This window comes from Gallinula chloropus (genome assembly GCF_964237585.1).
Source record: "Gallinula chloropus genome assembly, chromosome: 20".
In the NCBI taxonomy this organism is placed as follows: domain Eukaryota; kingdom Metazoa; phylum Chordata; class Aves; order Gruiformes; family Rallidae; genus Gallinula; species Gallinula chloropus.
This window is the reverse complement of record NC_140105.1, coordinates 3,322,137-3,337,200: the sequence shown is the minus strand read 5'-3', so window position 1 is coordinate 3,337,200 and position 15,064 is coordinate 3,322,137. Positions and strand designations below refer to the sequence as shown.

The 15,064-nt window shown below is 37.4% G+C and overlaps 2 protein-coding genes across 2 annotated transcripts in view; one reads left to right on the top strand and one right to left on the bottom strand.

The window, feature by feature from the left end:
- Positions 1–15,064, bottom strand: part of TBCD (tubulin folding cofactor D) — a 117,132-nt gene that overhangs the window by 83,223 nt on the left and 18,845 nt on the right. The window contains exons 9-12 of the mRNA XM_084273516.1: positions 14,166–14,308; positions 13,368–13,428; positions 12,837–12,911; positions 10,010–10,104 (exon numbers count right to left, since the gene is read on the bottom strand). Coding sequence (XP_084129642.1) covers positions 10,010–10,104; positions 12,837–12,911; positions 13,368–13,428; positions 14,166–14,308 — 374 coding nt within the window. The remainder of the gene's footprint in view (positions 1–10,009; positions 10,105–12,836; positions 12,912–13,367; positions 13,429–14,165; positions 14,309–15,064) is intronic.
- On the top strand, positions 4,583–7,150 carry ZNF750 (zinc finger protein 750; the record flags this gene model as incomplete). Its single annotated transcript, XM_084273562.1, has 2 exons — positions 4,583–6,009; positions 6,436–7,150. The coding sequence occupies 2 exons, from the start codon at positions 4,583–4,585 to the stop codon at positions 7,148–7,150; spliced, it is 2,142 nt and encodes a 713-aa protein (XP_084129688.1).

Genomic DNA, 15,064 nt, shown 5'->3' with positions numbered 1-15,064 from the left:
TTTAAGCTTTGAGCAGAAAGACTGAGCAGGAGAGGGAAATGTTTTCATTTGAGAGAAAAACTAACTCTTGCAAGTTTTTACAATAGTTAACTCTTGTTGGTGAACAGTGTTTTAAGCACCTTTTTTCATATAGGAAGTTAATGTATTGTACTGAATTATGACAGAAAGCTGTGTTGCTCAAAATCGCTACATTTAGCCTGCCCACTGATCTTCACACGGTCGTGTCGGGGTAATCTGGAAAGCTGGCACAGAAATCGGGTCCTCCACTTCACTTTTGATTTATTATTTTTTCCAGCTTCCGGGAATTAAGCACCAAAAATCAAGTTGTTTTGGCTTACCCTCTTCTCTAGTCAATTAAAGTGTATTGAGACACTGAATTACTAACTTCTTACAAAGGTTTTTATTCCTTATCCACGCTGCCTAACCAACTTGTTTCATCGCTGTTTCTGTACTTCCTCTCTCACACGCACACACAAGGACACCGTCTTCTTCGATCCATACCTTCAACTTATACTTCCTTTCCACTCCTCACCAACCCACTCCTCTCACCCATGTTTCCTCCTAATTAACAAACAGTTGCGTTAAAATTTATCTTTCAGTTTAAAGGAACTGGAAGTTTAGAAGGGAGTGGTAGTTAATCACTGGAAAATCTCAGCTAGAATAAAACTCACAAATCTTGTTCTTGCAACACTCTAGGTAGGTGACAATGGCATGTCCTTGAGTTATGCAATAATGCCACATCACAATATTTTAATTATAGCATGTCCTTCAAAATGTTCCACCCCAGTGAGTACTCCTGGTCAGAGAGATCAACATCACCAAAAGGATCCTGCAATAATAATGGAGTGTGCATGACAAACTGTTACGTAGTTGGCTAAAGCAGTGTCCTAAAAAGAAATATAATTACTGTCCCTGCTTGTAATAAAAGACATTTTGAAATTTCCTCTTTGATCAACTGGGCATCTGAAACAATTTAGACTACTTAAAAACCTAAAAAACAACATGCACATATATCTATGTACATATGTATGTGTATATGTATGCATAAGTACAAATACATACATGCATGTGTGCATATACTTTTACCCACATACACTCCTGTTTATATGTTTATACACACACACATGCACACAATCTTAAACAACATTCTTGTCTTCTGAACTTGCTGAGAAGTTAAAGGCAAGGAGGTAGCAACAGCATGCTTTTCAAAATAGAAGGAAGAAACCTTGCAGCTCTCAGTCTCAGGTTAGAAAGCCGTGGGGAGGTTACTATCGACAAGAAGCAAACAATTAAGCCAACCTCAAGTTTAACCAATATTATCTGAATAACCTGCTTTCGAGAAAAATATAAATATATAACATGACAACATTTCAAAACTGGAAAGGGAAAATTGTAATATATAATATCTGCATTTCTGAAATCAGGTATACAGGAAATAAGTTTTCCATCTAAAACAAGTGACATGAAAATTATCATCCTGCTACTGAAGAATTTTTTCCCATTTTTTAACTGATACCAAAAGTCGTGGCATTCAAGTTTAAGAGAAGAGCAACTACATGTTCTGCTTTTTCTTTCCAATACTAATTCTTAATTTCGGTAGCACAAAACATACGTTGTACAACTGTAACTAACATTATTTATATAGAGACAGTTTTAATTAGCTGCCCTATTTTAAACAATTAATGTATTTTCCAGCTATTGTGTGTGGGATCAAATAGTTTTAATTTTTTTAATTATGAAATATGTACCTCTGCCAGATACTCCTGAATTTTACTTACAGATTAGAGGAGAAATTACCCTTCTTGTCTCGGTTTAGAAATATTTTATTCCTGGCTTTTTTAAACCATGAGAAAAAAGGGATTAAATAGTAAAAGGGAGAAACAGAACATTCATCTGGCTGACGCTAGCCTGAGTTTACGAAAGGGTAAACAACACCCTTTAAAATAAGCTACTTGTTGTACACCTTGCAAGTCAGAGCAGCAGGTTCTGGGAGCAGGGCTGTCTGCAGGCTGAGCATGCCATCAAAACAAATTAAAGAGAAAAAAAAAAAAAAGCTGTTGTAATTCTCTGCCGCTGTACACATGGCAAAGCCGTTCCAATGCTCCACACTTCTGACACTGAAACTGCAACAGAGCGTTTTATCTTATTAAGAAGCGATAGTTAATACTCTGTTGAACAGGAATAACTTGAATCAAAGTTAAATACCAAGTACAAAGTCAGGGTGGGGGGAAACAGGACACACAGGAATTTTCATTATTAAGCAAAGGAAAGCCAGCAGAACAAGAAAATCTAATTAACATCTCTTTATTATAAGTGCTGCACCTGAATGCAAATTCGGACTGTTATCATAAATGGCTCAACTAAGAATGCAATGAAGTTTTGACAACAATATCTTTTTTTTTCAAGAATAATTAGTACAAGTACTTCCAAGAAGATATAAAGAACAACAGGTACAAACTGACTTGACCAAGTCCATTACGAACTGACCGCATTAGTTATACACCATTAATCAAAAATAAATGCAATAAGCTCACTTAAAGCAGGCAAAAAAAGACCAGTTCCCCATCTGGACCTCCTTTCCTACCCATCAATATTTTACTTATTATTTTACTTTAATGTAAAAGCATTCTTAATCTTTCCAAGGAGTTCTGGCTATTATTACTTAAAACATTTTTAAAATACTAGATTTTTTTTTTACATTTACTGAACTACCACTTTAACCAGACTGCAACAACAAGACTTCAACACACTCCTCTATAATTCTTTTCTTTTTTTTTTCATTGTTACAATATCAGTATCCAAGTCAACCAACAAAAAAGCTTTGCTAGAACTCAAAAAATAAAAATACTCCTTCTCCACACATTCCTTTTTCTTTAAGCTACTGTACATTTAATCATTTCTTAATTTTAAGAAAAAGCTTGATTTTTTTTTCTACTTACAGACCAGCTATGCATGTTTAAAGGTGCTTTCACGATTACTATTTTAACAAAATTAATATTTCTATGACATCAGAAACAACATTTAAAACAATTTGCTAGAATTACTATACCTGATGAAACAAGCAGCAATTCTGTAGCTTTGCCTTCAGTTTCCATGTGTTGCATGTCATTAAATCTCTGATTTAAGAAATGCAAAACATCTCTACTTTAACTAAAAATCTTCCTGCACATAATTACCAGCAATTCTTTCCATGAACTTAGCAGTTTAATACTTCTAATTCAAACTTCTATGTTAAAAGCTGCTTTTTTTATTTAAATAAAAAAAAAAGGTCATTGAGCTATCTAGTCACTCTTACAATTAGTATTCCTGTAGTTTCGGGTAACACAATAGATACAGTACGTGGTTTTGCAACAGTCATCATTTTGATAATGATGCTTATAGTTCATGATGAAATCATCAGTTTTTAGATCTCTGCCATAACACATCCTATAAAATCATGAGAACTTGACTCTGAGAGTTTCTCACGCCTTCAGAATCAGTGAACATAATGGAACAAGCCGATACAAGCCCTCCTGACTTATCTGCTGAGCAGATCATTAGGCTGTATAAAGTATCCACAACCTTATTTTTTCTGAAGAAAGGCAGATAGATGATTCCCCTACAAATCAATTGCTGTCAGACACTTTTTTTACCTGAATTGATACACTCCTGAGTCTCTGTTAACTACAGGCAATATGTAAGGTGCCACACAGCAGAAGAATGTGAAATGTGTTTATCAAGCAGAAGATTCTATAGTCAGATATTGCACTACTCATTTCTCTTAATTGAATTAGGAAGAGGAAGAAAATTGGTGTGGTTTTATCCTTCGAGAGATTGGCCACTTTTGAGGTATCCATTGCGATTAGGCTATTAGGAAATGCCATGCCAGTTAAGAGAGGGGTTGGTCAGTCTCTGAAAGAGCCAAGTCAGCTCCCCAAGTGCACCCGATCCACTCCACCCCCATTTCACCCAAGCAGGAAATTCCCTCCTCTCTCTCCCCAACCGGCCCGACAGGCTTGCCCCATACCCAGCTGCTGCCAGGACCTGCCTCTTCTCATCCTACCCACCTCCACTTCTCTCTCAACAGCTCCACCTAGATTTCTACTTTCATCTTCTGAATGGCTGTTCCTTCAGTTTTCACAGAAAACTCCCTCAAGCCAGTGGCAGTGGCAGGTGACTGGCAGTGCTGAACCTCAGGCCACTTCTGTGACTGCTCTTCAGTGCAGAAGCATGTCAAAGTTTAACGCAGGTCTCTCTCAAGTCTGGCATCTAGCATTTAAAAAAACCCACACCACCATATATGTAATGTGAGGGGGAACACAGTTAAAAGGATGTATTACTTTGTACTTAGTCCTGTGTTCCACTACAGCTAATTCTAACCTTTGTGTTACAGTTCCTGCACTACCAGTTGCAGAAGTGGTGTTTTCCGGCACCCCCCTTCCCTGAGACAGCACAGGAGTTGGCTTCCTCTCTTTACCTGGGAAGAAGGATTCTAGAAACCTGAAAAACTGGAAACATCAAGAGGCTAAAACTGCGGGAAGCTAACCACAAGAAAGTTTTTATAAAGAACTATTACGTTTGACTGTTTAAAGCAGAAACAAAAATGAGTCTCCTCAAAGAACGTAAACCAAAGAAGCCTCATTACATCCCAAGACCGCCAGGAAAGCCATTTAAGTACAAGTGCTTCCAGTGCCCCTTCACTTGCAATGAGAAATCCCATCTTTTTAACCATATGAAGTATGGCCTCTGCAAAAACTCAATTACTTTAGTATCAGAGCAGGATCGCATTATCAAATGTCCAAAGAGCAGTTCCTTGGAGCCCAAACAGATCAATCAGCTTGAATCTACAGTCAAACCAACTTCTTCTAAATCTGTCACAAATGGACTGTCAAATCTTGACTCAAAGCCTCAATATCCTTTTGCAAAGGAAGACACCAAAGAGAACGTAGAATTGCAAAACCAGGCATCAAACACAGCAATTCAAGGACAAAAATCTGCGATCCAGAAGGAATTAACCCCTGCCAGTACCACAACAGAAAGCTCTATCAGCATGCAGCCCCTTTTGGACAGCATCGTAAGGCCCTCGGCCTTCGTTCCTGTAGGAGAACACAGAGATAGCAAAGGCCCAGAAACGAGTGAAGTCTCTGACATTATATCGCTCTCTAACAAAAGTTCACCTTTCCACACCAAGTCTGCGTTTCATGCGCCAAGTCACCCATGGAAAGCAGGTTCTCCTTTCCTCCCAGAGTTTCCACACAAAGTTGCTCCCACAAAAGGCTTCGGTTCCATTTCACCCTACATGCAGCCGATGATTCCCGAGTACTCACCCCATTTCTACGAGCACAGGCTGGCTATCTACACACCTTACTTGCTTCCAAGTAATTCAGAGTGTGAAAGCTCTGCCCTGTCTGTCTATGGCACACAGGATCAAAGACATTTTCTTCCCCACCCCGGGCCACTTCCAAAACCCCTAAATCCCTCAGCATATGAACACTATCGCTTGTTCCAACAGTATCATTCCACTCCTCCGATACCGTATGGATTTTGTAGGCCAACAGATCCTTCATTTTACAGATTCTCACACATAGCTGGTATTAACAGAGATCAAAATTCTCATCTAATGGAGGAAACTACATTGCTGTATCCAGCTTCTTTAAGCCCATCCCAACAATACCCTCTGAGTTCACATAAAAAACAAGCAGATTATGAAAAAGAAATGACACTGTTGCATACCAAAAGTCATTCCAAAGATGACCAAAATGAAAGAGATAATGCTAAAATGAGCCCTCTCGCAGGAAGCGCGGCCACAGGCTCCCCTGGCAGACCCAGCCCAACCAACTTCACTCAGACAAGCCAAGCCTGCGAAGGCTTATTTGACCTCTCTAACAAGTCATCTTCCACGTCGCTTGGCAAGTATGACCAACCAGAAGAGAACTTCACAGCTTTCAGACCTGTGAGAAAAAGCACTGACCAAGCAACTCTACTTCAAAGCGTGCAGACACAGCAAGAGAGAGGAGATTCACCTACCAGGTAAAATAATAACATCACTTGGCAAATTCTTGTCAGATTTACTAGGGACACACAAAAATAGATGGGTGTATCTCATGCAGCAACCCTAAAATGTATTTATTTTTACAGCACTGAGATAATTTGTTCTATATTAAATTCCAAAACACAGTACAGCTCTCAGTTGCTATAGCCAGTAGACCACTCATTCTTCTTGAGTGTATCAGGTATTTCCAATACCATTACTACACATATATCTGTGTATTTCAGGAAATTACCTGTATTACAGCAATGTGTATGGTGAGAGGGAGTTGGGGAAGATAAAGGAGAAGGAATTAAAATGTCAGACTCCTAGCCAAATTTTTTTTTCTCTTCTTCCTGCCCACTTCCTCAGCATGAATTTAGAAGGGCAACTAATGGTGACTTCTCTTTTCTCCTCATTTCTTTCAGCATTAACGTCACTGATGAAGATTCACATTCACAGAACGAATGCCATAACAACGAAGGCTCGCTGTCCAACACGGAAGACGACACAGGGATAGTTCCCCTTAATCTTTCCAAAAAGGCTGACACAAACACAGGACCTATTCATGAGCATGCCTACAAAACCACATCCAAAGTGGAAAGTCAGAACTTTCTAGAATTGCAAGACATGCCTCTGAACCTCTCAGTAAAAGATTCCTGTAACACTGTAAGCCTGAAAACATCATTCCACAGTCCATCTAACGATAATGGTGCTGCTACTTCTCCAAACACTGAAAAGGAAGCCTCTGGAGCAGATGCATGTAACCCCAAGAACCCTATAAACAGTGCCTGCGACAAATCTTCTTTCACAGCTCACCGTAATGAAGCTCAAGACTTAAGAATAATTGACAGCTGTGATGAACAGAAACAAACAGCAGCTGTAGCTCTCTGTCAGCTGGCTGCATACAGCCCAAGCAAAGTTAGAATGGACAATGAAGGGCAAAGTCCACAGGACAGTAACGCTTCATGCACAGAAGCTACTTCTTCAGATACTCAGGATACTCAGTGCAATCAAAAAATAAAAGGACAAAAAAGGACAAATCAAAAAGAATCAGCAAAATCACAGCAAGGCACTAAAAGAGTAAGGCCAAATGACTGTAGCAGAGTCTTCACTTTAAGGAAGAGAACAAGAGTATCTTAATACTTCACTTTCCAATGAGTTTCTGGTCATAGAAAATAGTTACGAGCAACATCATAGAATTTCTACAAACCATCTCTTACTTGGTTTGGTCCATAACAAGATACATACAATCTCTCCCATGTAAATAATGTTCATAATTTTATATTAATATTTTTAAGTAACAGAACATTCCCTTGAACAAGCTCAGATTTTGATGAGTGAATTTTTGCATTCATTACTAAAGCCAAAGTACATGAGAGGAATCTTCCAAATGTTTTGCAATTGTATTAATGTAACATAACTTTTACAAATTCTTTTCTTAAAAGATGTTTAAGCTCTAGAAACAATGTTGTTCAATAACATACTGTCATAGTCTTTTCCAGGCTTTACTTCATTTAATAGGTTTTATGTCTTTTTTCTTAGAAAAACTTATTTCACTGTGCAGTAGTTTAAGGAAGCTTAAAATTAAACATGGCTTTTAAGAATATGTTGTAAAATCTGTTTTGTGTATGAATGCACTTTGCCATGATGCCATAATACAAAACAACAGACCAAATTTTGTTATTCAGAGGCAGATCCAAACCTTGCACAAACACGCTTTTCTTGTGATAACTAAGAACAAGACTCAAGTTAAACCAAAGAAAGCCTGCACCAATTTAACAAACACGGTTTATACTCACCTTTAACTGAACCCCTGTGAAAACAATCCTGAAAATTTAAAGATCTAAACAATTTAGGTACCTAATCCTCTGAAGTTAAGACAGACACTGGGCAACCTTCAAACTCCAAGCCTAAAAGGTTATTTATATAATTTATTTCACCTGAGGCAAACTCTCCTGGTAACGGTCTTCTTTCAAATATCCATGTATCACTCAGTTTCAGTGTGCTTAGACATCCTAAAACTATTTGCTGCTTCTATAACTGTGTATATAAACTTGCAATTTTTCAAATAAATCTGTGTCCTGTACTTCAAATATATGGAAAGTCATTACATTCACTACACTGTCTGTACTGGCAAAGCAATTGCTAGCTAATTTTTAAATTTACAAATAGAATTTGGGGGTTAAGTCTCTGAGCTACAAAGCCAACAGAGTAACAACAATTTCCTTCATTTTTAAGAGAGAAAAGCTTTTCCTAGATTATCAAAAGGTAAGAATACCCACATGAGTTTGAAGAAAGGGAATATGGTAGTCCAATTAACCAAAATTACAACAGCAAGGCAGTAAGAAAGTATGATGTATCGAGCTGTATATCAGCAGTTTGATGAAACAAGGAGAAAGTTTAAAGCTTCAACCTTAGGGACATGGGCTACCAATTCTATAATTTTCAAACATGAAATTATGGACCCCAGCATCACCACTGCTCTTTTTAGCTACATTAAGCTATTAGCCTCACTAATCTCTTAAAGCAAAAAGTTTCATAGTTTCCCCTATCCATAATACTTTTTTCAAATTTATCCCATGTATCTCTTCCCTTTCCTCCCCTACCTCAGCTGTATATTCTTCTACCCCAGTAACAGAAGGCTCCATCTTATGCAATCTGGCAAGCTAAAACCTTGCATATGAGCCCAGGTATATTAAAATCCCTTCACAGGCAGCAGCAATATATTTTCACTGCACCTCTGCTGAAAAAGAAAGGTGTAAAGGATAACACTTTCATCCCTGTTCTACATATAGAAAAACTCAACCTAAAAATTGAAGAGATGGTTTCACAACACAAATCAAATCACTGGCAGAGCTAGGATTCACTTGTGTGTTTTGCAGTCCTACACGATGTCACACTTCCAGTTTACACTAAGAAAAATCTCTTACATGAGGCTATCCTGATTCCTTGATACAGATGTTCAGTTTCATTTTTCTTAAAGCCAAAAGAGATGCCTACCTTTGCCTGACTTCCTGGGGGTGTTAACTGTTTCATCTTTATTTTACAAGGGCAGAAGTAATCAGAAAAGGAAAACAAACTGAAGATAGCTGCACAAAAATTCTGACATGCAAAACAGATACTATATTGACATGAAATCTTTTCACAGACAGAATAATGAAGTGTATTAAATACCATAATATCAGTTTCTTCCAAGTCAACATCTTCAGAACAGAAAAGATTCAGCAACATAATTTACTAGCATGAAACACCAGTTTTGAATCATTTTTATAATGAGTTCAACAACTCTATTCATCAAAGTACCAAATGAGATCAAAAGAACCATCTAGCCCAAGATACTGCACTAAAAGTGCATGTGCACTACTACTTCATGCTTTTGCCATTTCTACTCAAAAAGTAAAAGTGACCAAAAACACAAAACAGAGAACTACTACTTTACATAGCTCTGTACTTCAGTGTACATTGATACACACAGAGCATACAAAGGAACAATTCATCAGCCCTGTTATTTTTCTTTCCATCCTGATATTTCAAAAACCTATGAAGCAGCTTAACAGTTCATTATATAAATTATGTGAAATTTGCCCCTGAAACTTAATCAGAGACAAACAGCATAAGCTGCCAGCTTTAAAGTGCAAGTTAGCCATCAATTATTTGATGTATTCAATTTAAATAATGACACTGACACAATATAGAGACATACAGAATTATTTTTATACAACTGTACAAAGAAACATGGGAGGGAGGAAGAAAGAAGAAACCCCAAAGAAACTGATTTCATTTTGGAAAGTAAAATTTATTAAATATCAAGAGGGACACCCAAGTCAATGCTATATCATAAATATCCCCCATAGCATATTTTTACACCAGAATTCAATACTACAGTCATGCTTCAGCACACTCATGTCCACAAATTCCAGTCTATCTCCACACATCCAATCTCTAATACTATAAATTGTTAATTCACGTACTTACTAGCATTCAGCAACTACAACTCACCATCTGAAATTCGGGAAGGGAGCAACAATCCTCTTCTGCCTAGTTCAGCCAGAGCCAGGCATCCACCATGCCATGCATTGTCTGTTTCCTGGAAACTAATTTTAGAACAAGACAGGTTTTGTTAAGATTAGCCTTTCCATTTCAGATTTCATTTTTCATGGTGAACTCCTAACATTTTAGAAGACCTGGAATTGAAACCAGCATGTGTTTAGTGTTTTATTGATCCTGTCAGACTTCCAAAGCATATGAGTGACAAGTTAAATGTGTTTTCTTTCCCATTCTGTGCAACATGAACACTCCTATAAACATGATCAAATGAGCAACACCCCATGTAGTACTGTATTCTTGTATAACTTGCACTCTCATACAACTTTGTAGTACACTGGCAAAAGATGTGGATATATAGAAAAAACTAACCAATTAATTTAGTGCCAAATACAGTCCTTAACTAGTAAAAGAGGCTCAGGTGACAGTTTCCAATAAGCACATTATATTAGGCAGTAAGCAAACATTAGTGTTTATACATCTTTAAAAAACATGAAACAGTTGTAGTAAACACAGCAAAACATCTCAAAAACGGTCCAGTTTTTGGTGGGTTGGCCAATAAAGGAGTGAAAAGAGGAAAGGTTTCATACTGCCATGCAAAAAATTCATTTTGTATCAAACCAGGAATAGGAATCTAAGACTAAGTTGAGCAGTCAGACTAGGCCATACCAAAGCTTCATCTCTGCCAGTATCCCCTTTGACATGGGCCAACAATAGTGCTTGGCAAAAGACAGAGCACAAAGGATCATATTCCTTATTAGCCTCCTCCTAGCTCTGGCAATCAGCAATATGGAGACTTCCCAAGCCAGAGGCTGCATCCAGAATGTCATATTTAATAACCTCTGAAGGGACTCTCTTCCATTAATTTGTATAATCCGTTTTTGAACTCCCTTTACACTTTTGGCTTCCATAACATCCTGTGGCAATGACTTCCACAGTTTAATTATAATTGTGTGAAAACGGACTTCCTGATGCTTCCCAGTTCTTGCACTATGAGGAAGAGTGAACAGTAAACAATTGTTTGCTTTCCCTCTTTCTTTCATAGATATTATTTTATATATCTCCATTAGATCCCACTACTTTTTCTTTTCACTTGGAAGAAACCCCATCAGTTAAATCACTGCTCGGTCATTCAGTTTTGTTTTCCTTTCCTAATATGCCAAACGTTCCATTTACCTTCTCTCTGCTGACAGCTGCTGAGCACTTCACTGACATTCTGACAGAGCTATCAGTGACTTGAAGATCTCTTTCCCAAGTAGGAATAACTGTTTTACAGCTAGCTGCATTCTTCCTCAAGTGCATTAGTTTGCATTCAATAGACATGATATTTCATGTCATTTACTGCCTACTTACTTAGCTTAGGCTCATATAACATTTTTATTTCTGTCACCTTCAGTTTTCCCTACATTAGCTAACTTTACATCATCTATTGACTGCCTCACCCCACTGTCCAGCTTTTTTGCAGGATCTTTTGTATGCCTGACAGCACAGGGTTCACAGAGACCCCTGTGGGGCTGTGCTGATTATATCACTACACTGTGAAAAACGGTCACTTATTTCTTCCCTGTCTCATGACTTTTAATCTACCTACATATAAGAAATCCCATCTTCTTATCCCAAGAGATATAACCTTAAGTGTCTCTGCTGAGCAACTGACTTATTTTATTTTGGTCACTTGATTTTTAATGTAAAGAATACAGCAGAGATTCTCCTTGTCTTTGCCTACATTTGTTCTCAGGTGCTTCTGAAGAAAGCAGGTCACTCAATTACTAGTAAGATTACTCATCCCCATGACTTGAAAAACAAGGAAAGAAAACACAGTGAGTACAAGTCTTTGAAGCTTCAGGGATAATTGAGATCAGCAGCACCTCTTAAAATAATCACAGTAACACAGTGGAAGTATCAGCTAAGTAGGTACTTTCTTTGCAGGATTTTAAGACTTTATACCTTCAATTTTAAGCTGGTATTTTCAATTTGTACTCAAAGCTAATCAGAGATTTTTTTAAAACTGTATATGGCCGAGTGAAAAACTGAACACCACCATTATTTTTTGCCAATAAAGAAATTATTTTTGTTATTAGCTTAGTCTGACCCACTAGATGTTGAAGCTCAAGAACTCAGTGGAGACCTGAACTGAAGTTTCAGCTAGCCCAAAGCCCCTCTCTGCCATGGCCACTAGTACATGCCTTAGGTGTAATTTTGTTCAGGCATATACTCAGCATCAACAACATCCTGTGGCAAGAAGTATTTACAGACTCACTACGTGCTGTGTGAATAACCACCACCTTTTCTTTATTCTAAACCTGACACCTGATACTTCAGTTTGCTTCTAATACAGAAAACCCCAAAAACCAAAAAACCCACCATTTATTCCTTACTCTTCCTAGATGTTTCAGGCTCCCTCACACAGACATTGATCCTTATTTCTGATGGTCTTTGGAATCTATCTGAACATCATTTCCAGTTCTACTGTATTTCTGAAGATGCAGACAACACTCAAGGTATAAGCACCCCAGGACTTTTTAAAAAAACGAGTTAACAACCATCTTTTATTTTTCTAAAGTTCAGCCTTCAGTCCTTCCACATTGCTTTAGAATGGGGTCAAAATGGAGGGTGAGGAACAATTCCTTTATTAAACACCCACAGCACGTCTGTGCCTTAGAAGTCTTTGAAATCTGGGAGAAGAGAAACAGAATGTACAGATTTTTTAGACCTGTCTTCCTATTTGTTTCATAAGCAGACACGTCTCAGATGTATGCAAAGTGTGAAATAAGATTTTTACCTAAAGCAGTCCAATAGAGATCCAATCACATCATCTGCTAATTCCTTTGGAAGTCTTCCAGTTATTCTGCCAATCCTACAGAATGTAAAAGGGGAGGGAAAAAGCACAGAGTGATTCATCAGTATTGCATTTGATGAACAAGTCCTATAAAAAATCAGTTACTGGAATAAGACAATGGACTCCAAGATGACAATGCACTACTCTAAAACAACAAATCTCAAACACAGGAGCAAGCTTAACACAGAAATACATTTTTAAAAGTTAAAAGAAAAAAAAATTAAGAAAAGCTACTTTATTATTCTTATCCAGAATATTTCTTTCCAAACCTATCTGAAATCTTCTCGAAGAAGACCAGCCCTATTTCCTATCAGAAAAAGATGCAAACATGGCTTTATACCATGAGCTGTACTAAAACCAGGTGAGGCAACAGTGGATATTGATAATATACACAAATTACCAATTTTGAATGACATCAGATCGTATTTCTATGTTGTTTAGTGTACTAGCTTAGAGTAACTATAAGAAACCTACCCTTTTGCTGCAGACCACCTGACAATAGTGTCTTTGTCTTTCAGTCCAACCAACAATTGCTCTGCAGATTTTAAACAAAACAATTACTCTTATTGAACAACAAAAAAGTTTCGTAAAACATTCAAAATTCATCTTCCTCTTAACATAACTGCCTCTTAAATGAAAGTATTTGTATCTAGATTTCTTCTAATTGTCACATAAGTACAATGTGAAATCAAAGAAACAGTGAAGATGTCAAAATCATTTTCTAAAAGAGAAAATCTGGTCTGAAATTTTAAGTACTGTGGAATATTCAAAATGGAAGTCATCCTGCTTTTTTCAGTGTTTTATTAGATAATTCAGTTAGAAAAATCTTCTGATGCAATTTTTGCTTATTGATTTACAGCATATCAGCAAGCCAGCAGAGGATTTGCTCTATGGCTCCACAGTACCTTTGATAGCACTGCAGCTTTAAAATTTCAACCATAATTCTTTAACACTTTTTTTTGTTTTTCACTATAAAAGGTTCAAGATAACTCTTCCATATTACCAGATAAAATTGGCAAAAGGTCCTTGTAACTCCACCCCCCAGCCCCACAACAAATGCTGCAGTATTCATTTTCTGCTTGAGATGCTGAATTTCAGATAATTTAAAAAAAATTCTGATTATCAGTTGCACAGACTGAAATTTTATATTTATTCCAATTGTTCTCATCAGCACAGATAACCACATGATTCTCTTAGCCCTAAGCAGATTGTGTTTCCAATGTATGTTTAATTTGCAGGCATTGCAGCAATTCCTGTCCAGTTTTAACACACCTACGACATTTTCAATCTCTCCTGGAATGTCATATTCCTCTTCATCATCAGCTTCATTATCAGCAACTGTTACCATTGGAGTCTGCACACCTGAACCCTGAGCTTGGAGATTGGCAGCCAGAGATCGACAGCCACGCTGGTATCTGCACAAGAAACAGACACAGGTAATTTCTTTTTCTGATTTAGGTTCCAAGGGAAATAGGTACATACTGTCATAAAACCTGCTTGTCGAGTTAATATACCTCCCAGTGTACAGCTCTCCAGTTATTTAGTGGTTGCTTTAAAGGAAAAAGTATCCCATTCTCCTTTCTCCTGACCCAGTTGTCTCTTTTCCAAAGTGAGAAGAGCTAGACTATTTAAATGGTTCCTTTTCATTATCTGTCCTTTTCTTGTTACAGTATAACCTACTTTCTAATGCTGACAATGGAAAGGCAAGATTCCCATGCCATAAAATCTCTCAAAACCTAAAAAAAACCAAAAGCTTATTAAAAACTTGTTTTTAAATGTTAAAGCCAGCTTAGTACATTCTGACCAAGCTCCACTCAGATATTTAGCCCATGGTGTAGATACATTCTTACAAAAGATATACTTTGAATGCTAAACTGGCTTTTGCCATTGGGCAAGATGCACTCTCCACCTAAAAAGAATTTTCTATGCCTAAGGATGTTCTCAAAAGTTGGTAAAAGAAATACAATAAAAACAGTCACCAAGGAAGCCTGCAATTTAAAATATCAGTGCGAGAAATCTGGAAAAGAGTTTGCCCTCTGGCAATAAGTAAAACCAGACACCAAAACCTGACTAATATGCAAAATGAAAGTGGGATTGCAAACCTCTTTTCCCCTGTGAACTTTCTATCGAATCAGGGTAGAACTATGTAATGGAAAAAGTTATGTTGACTC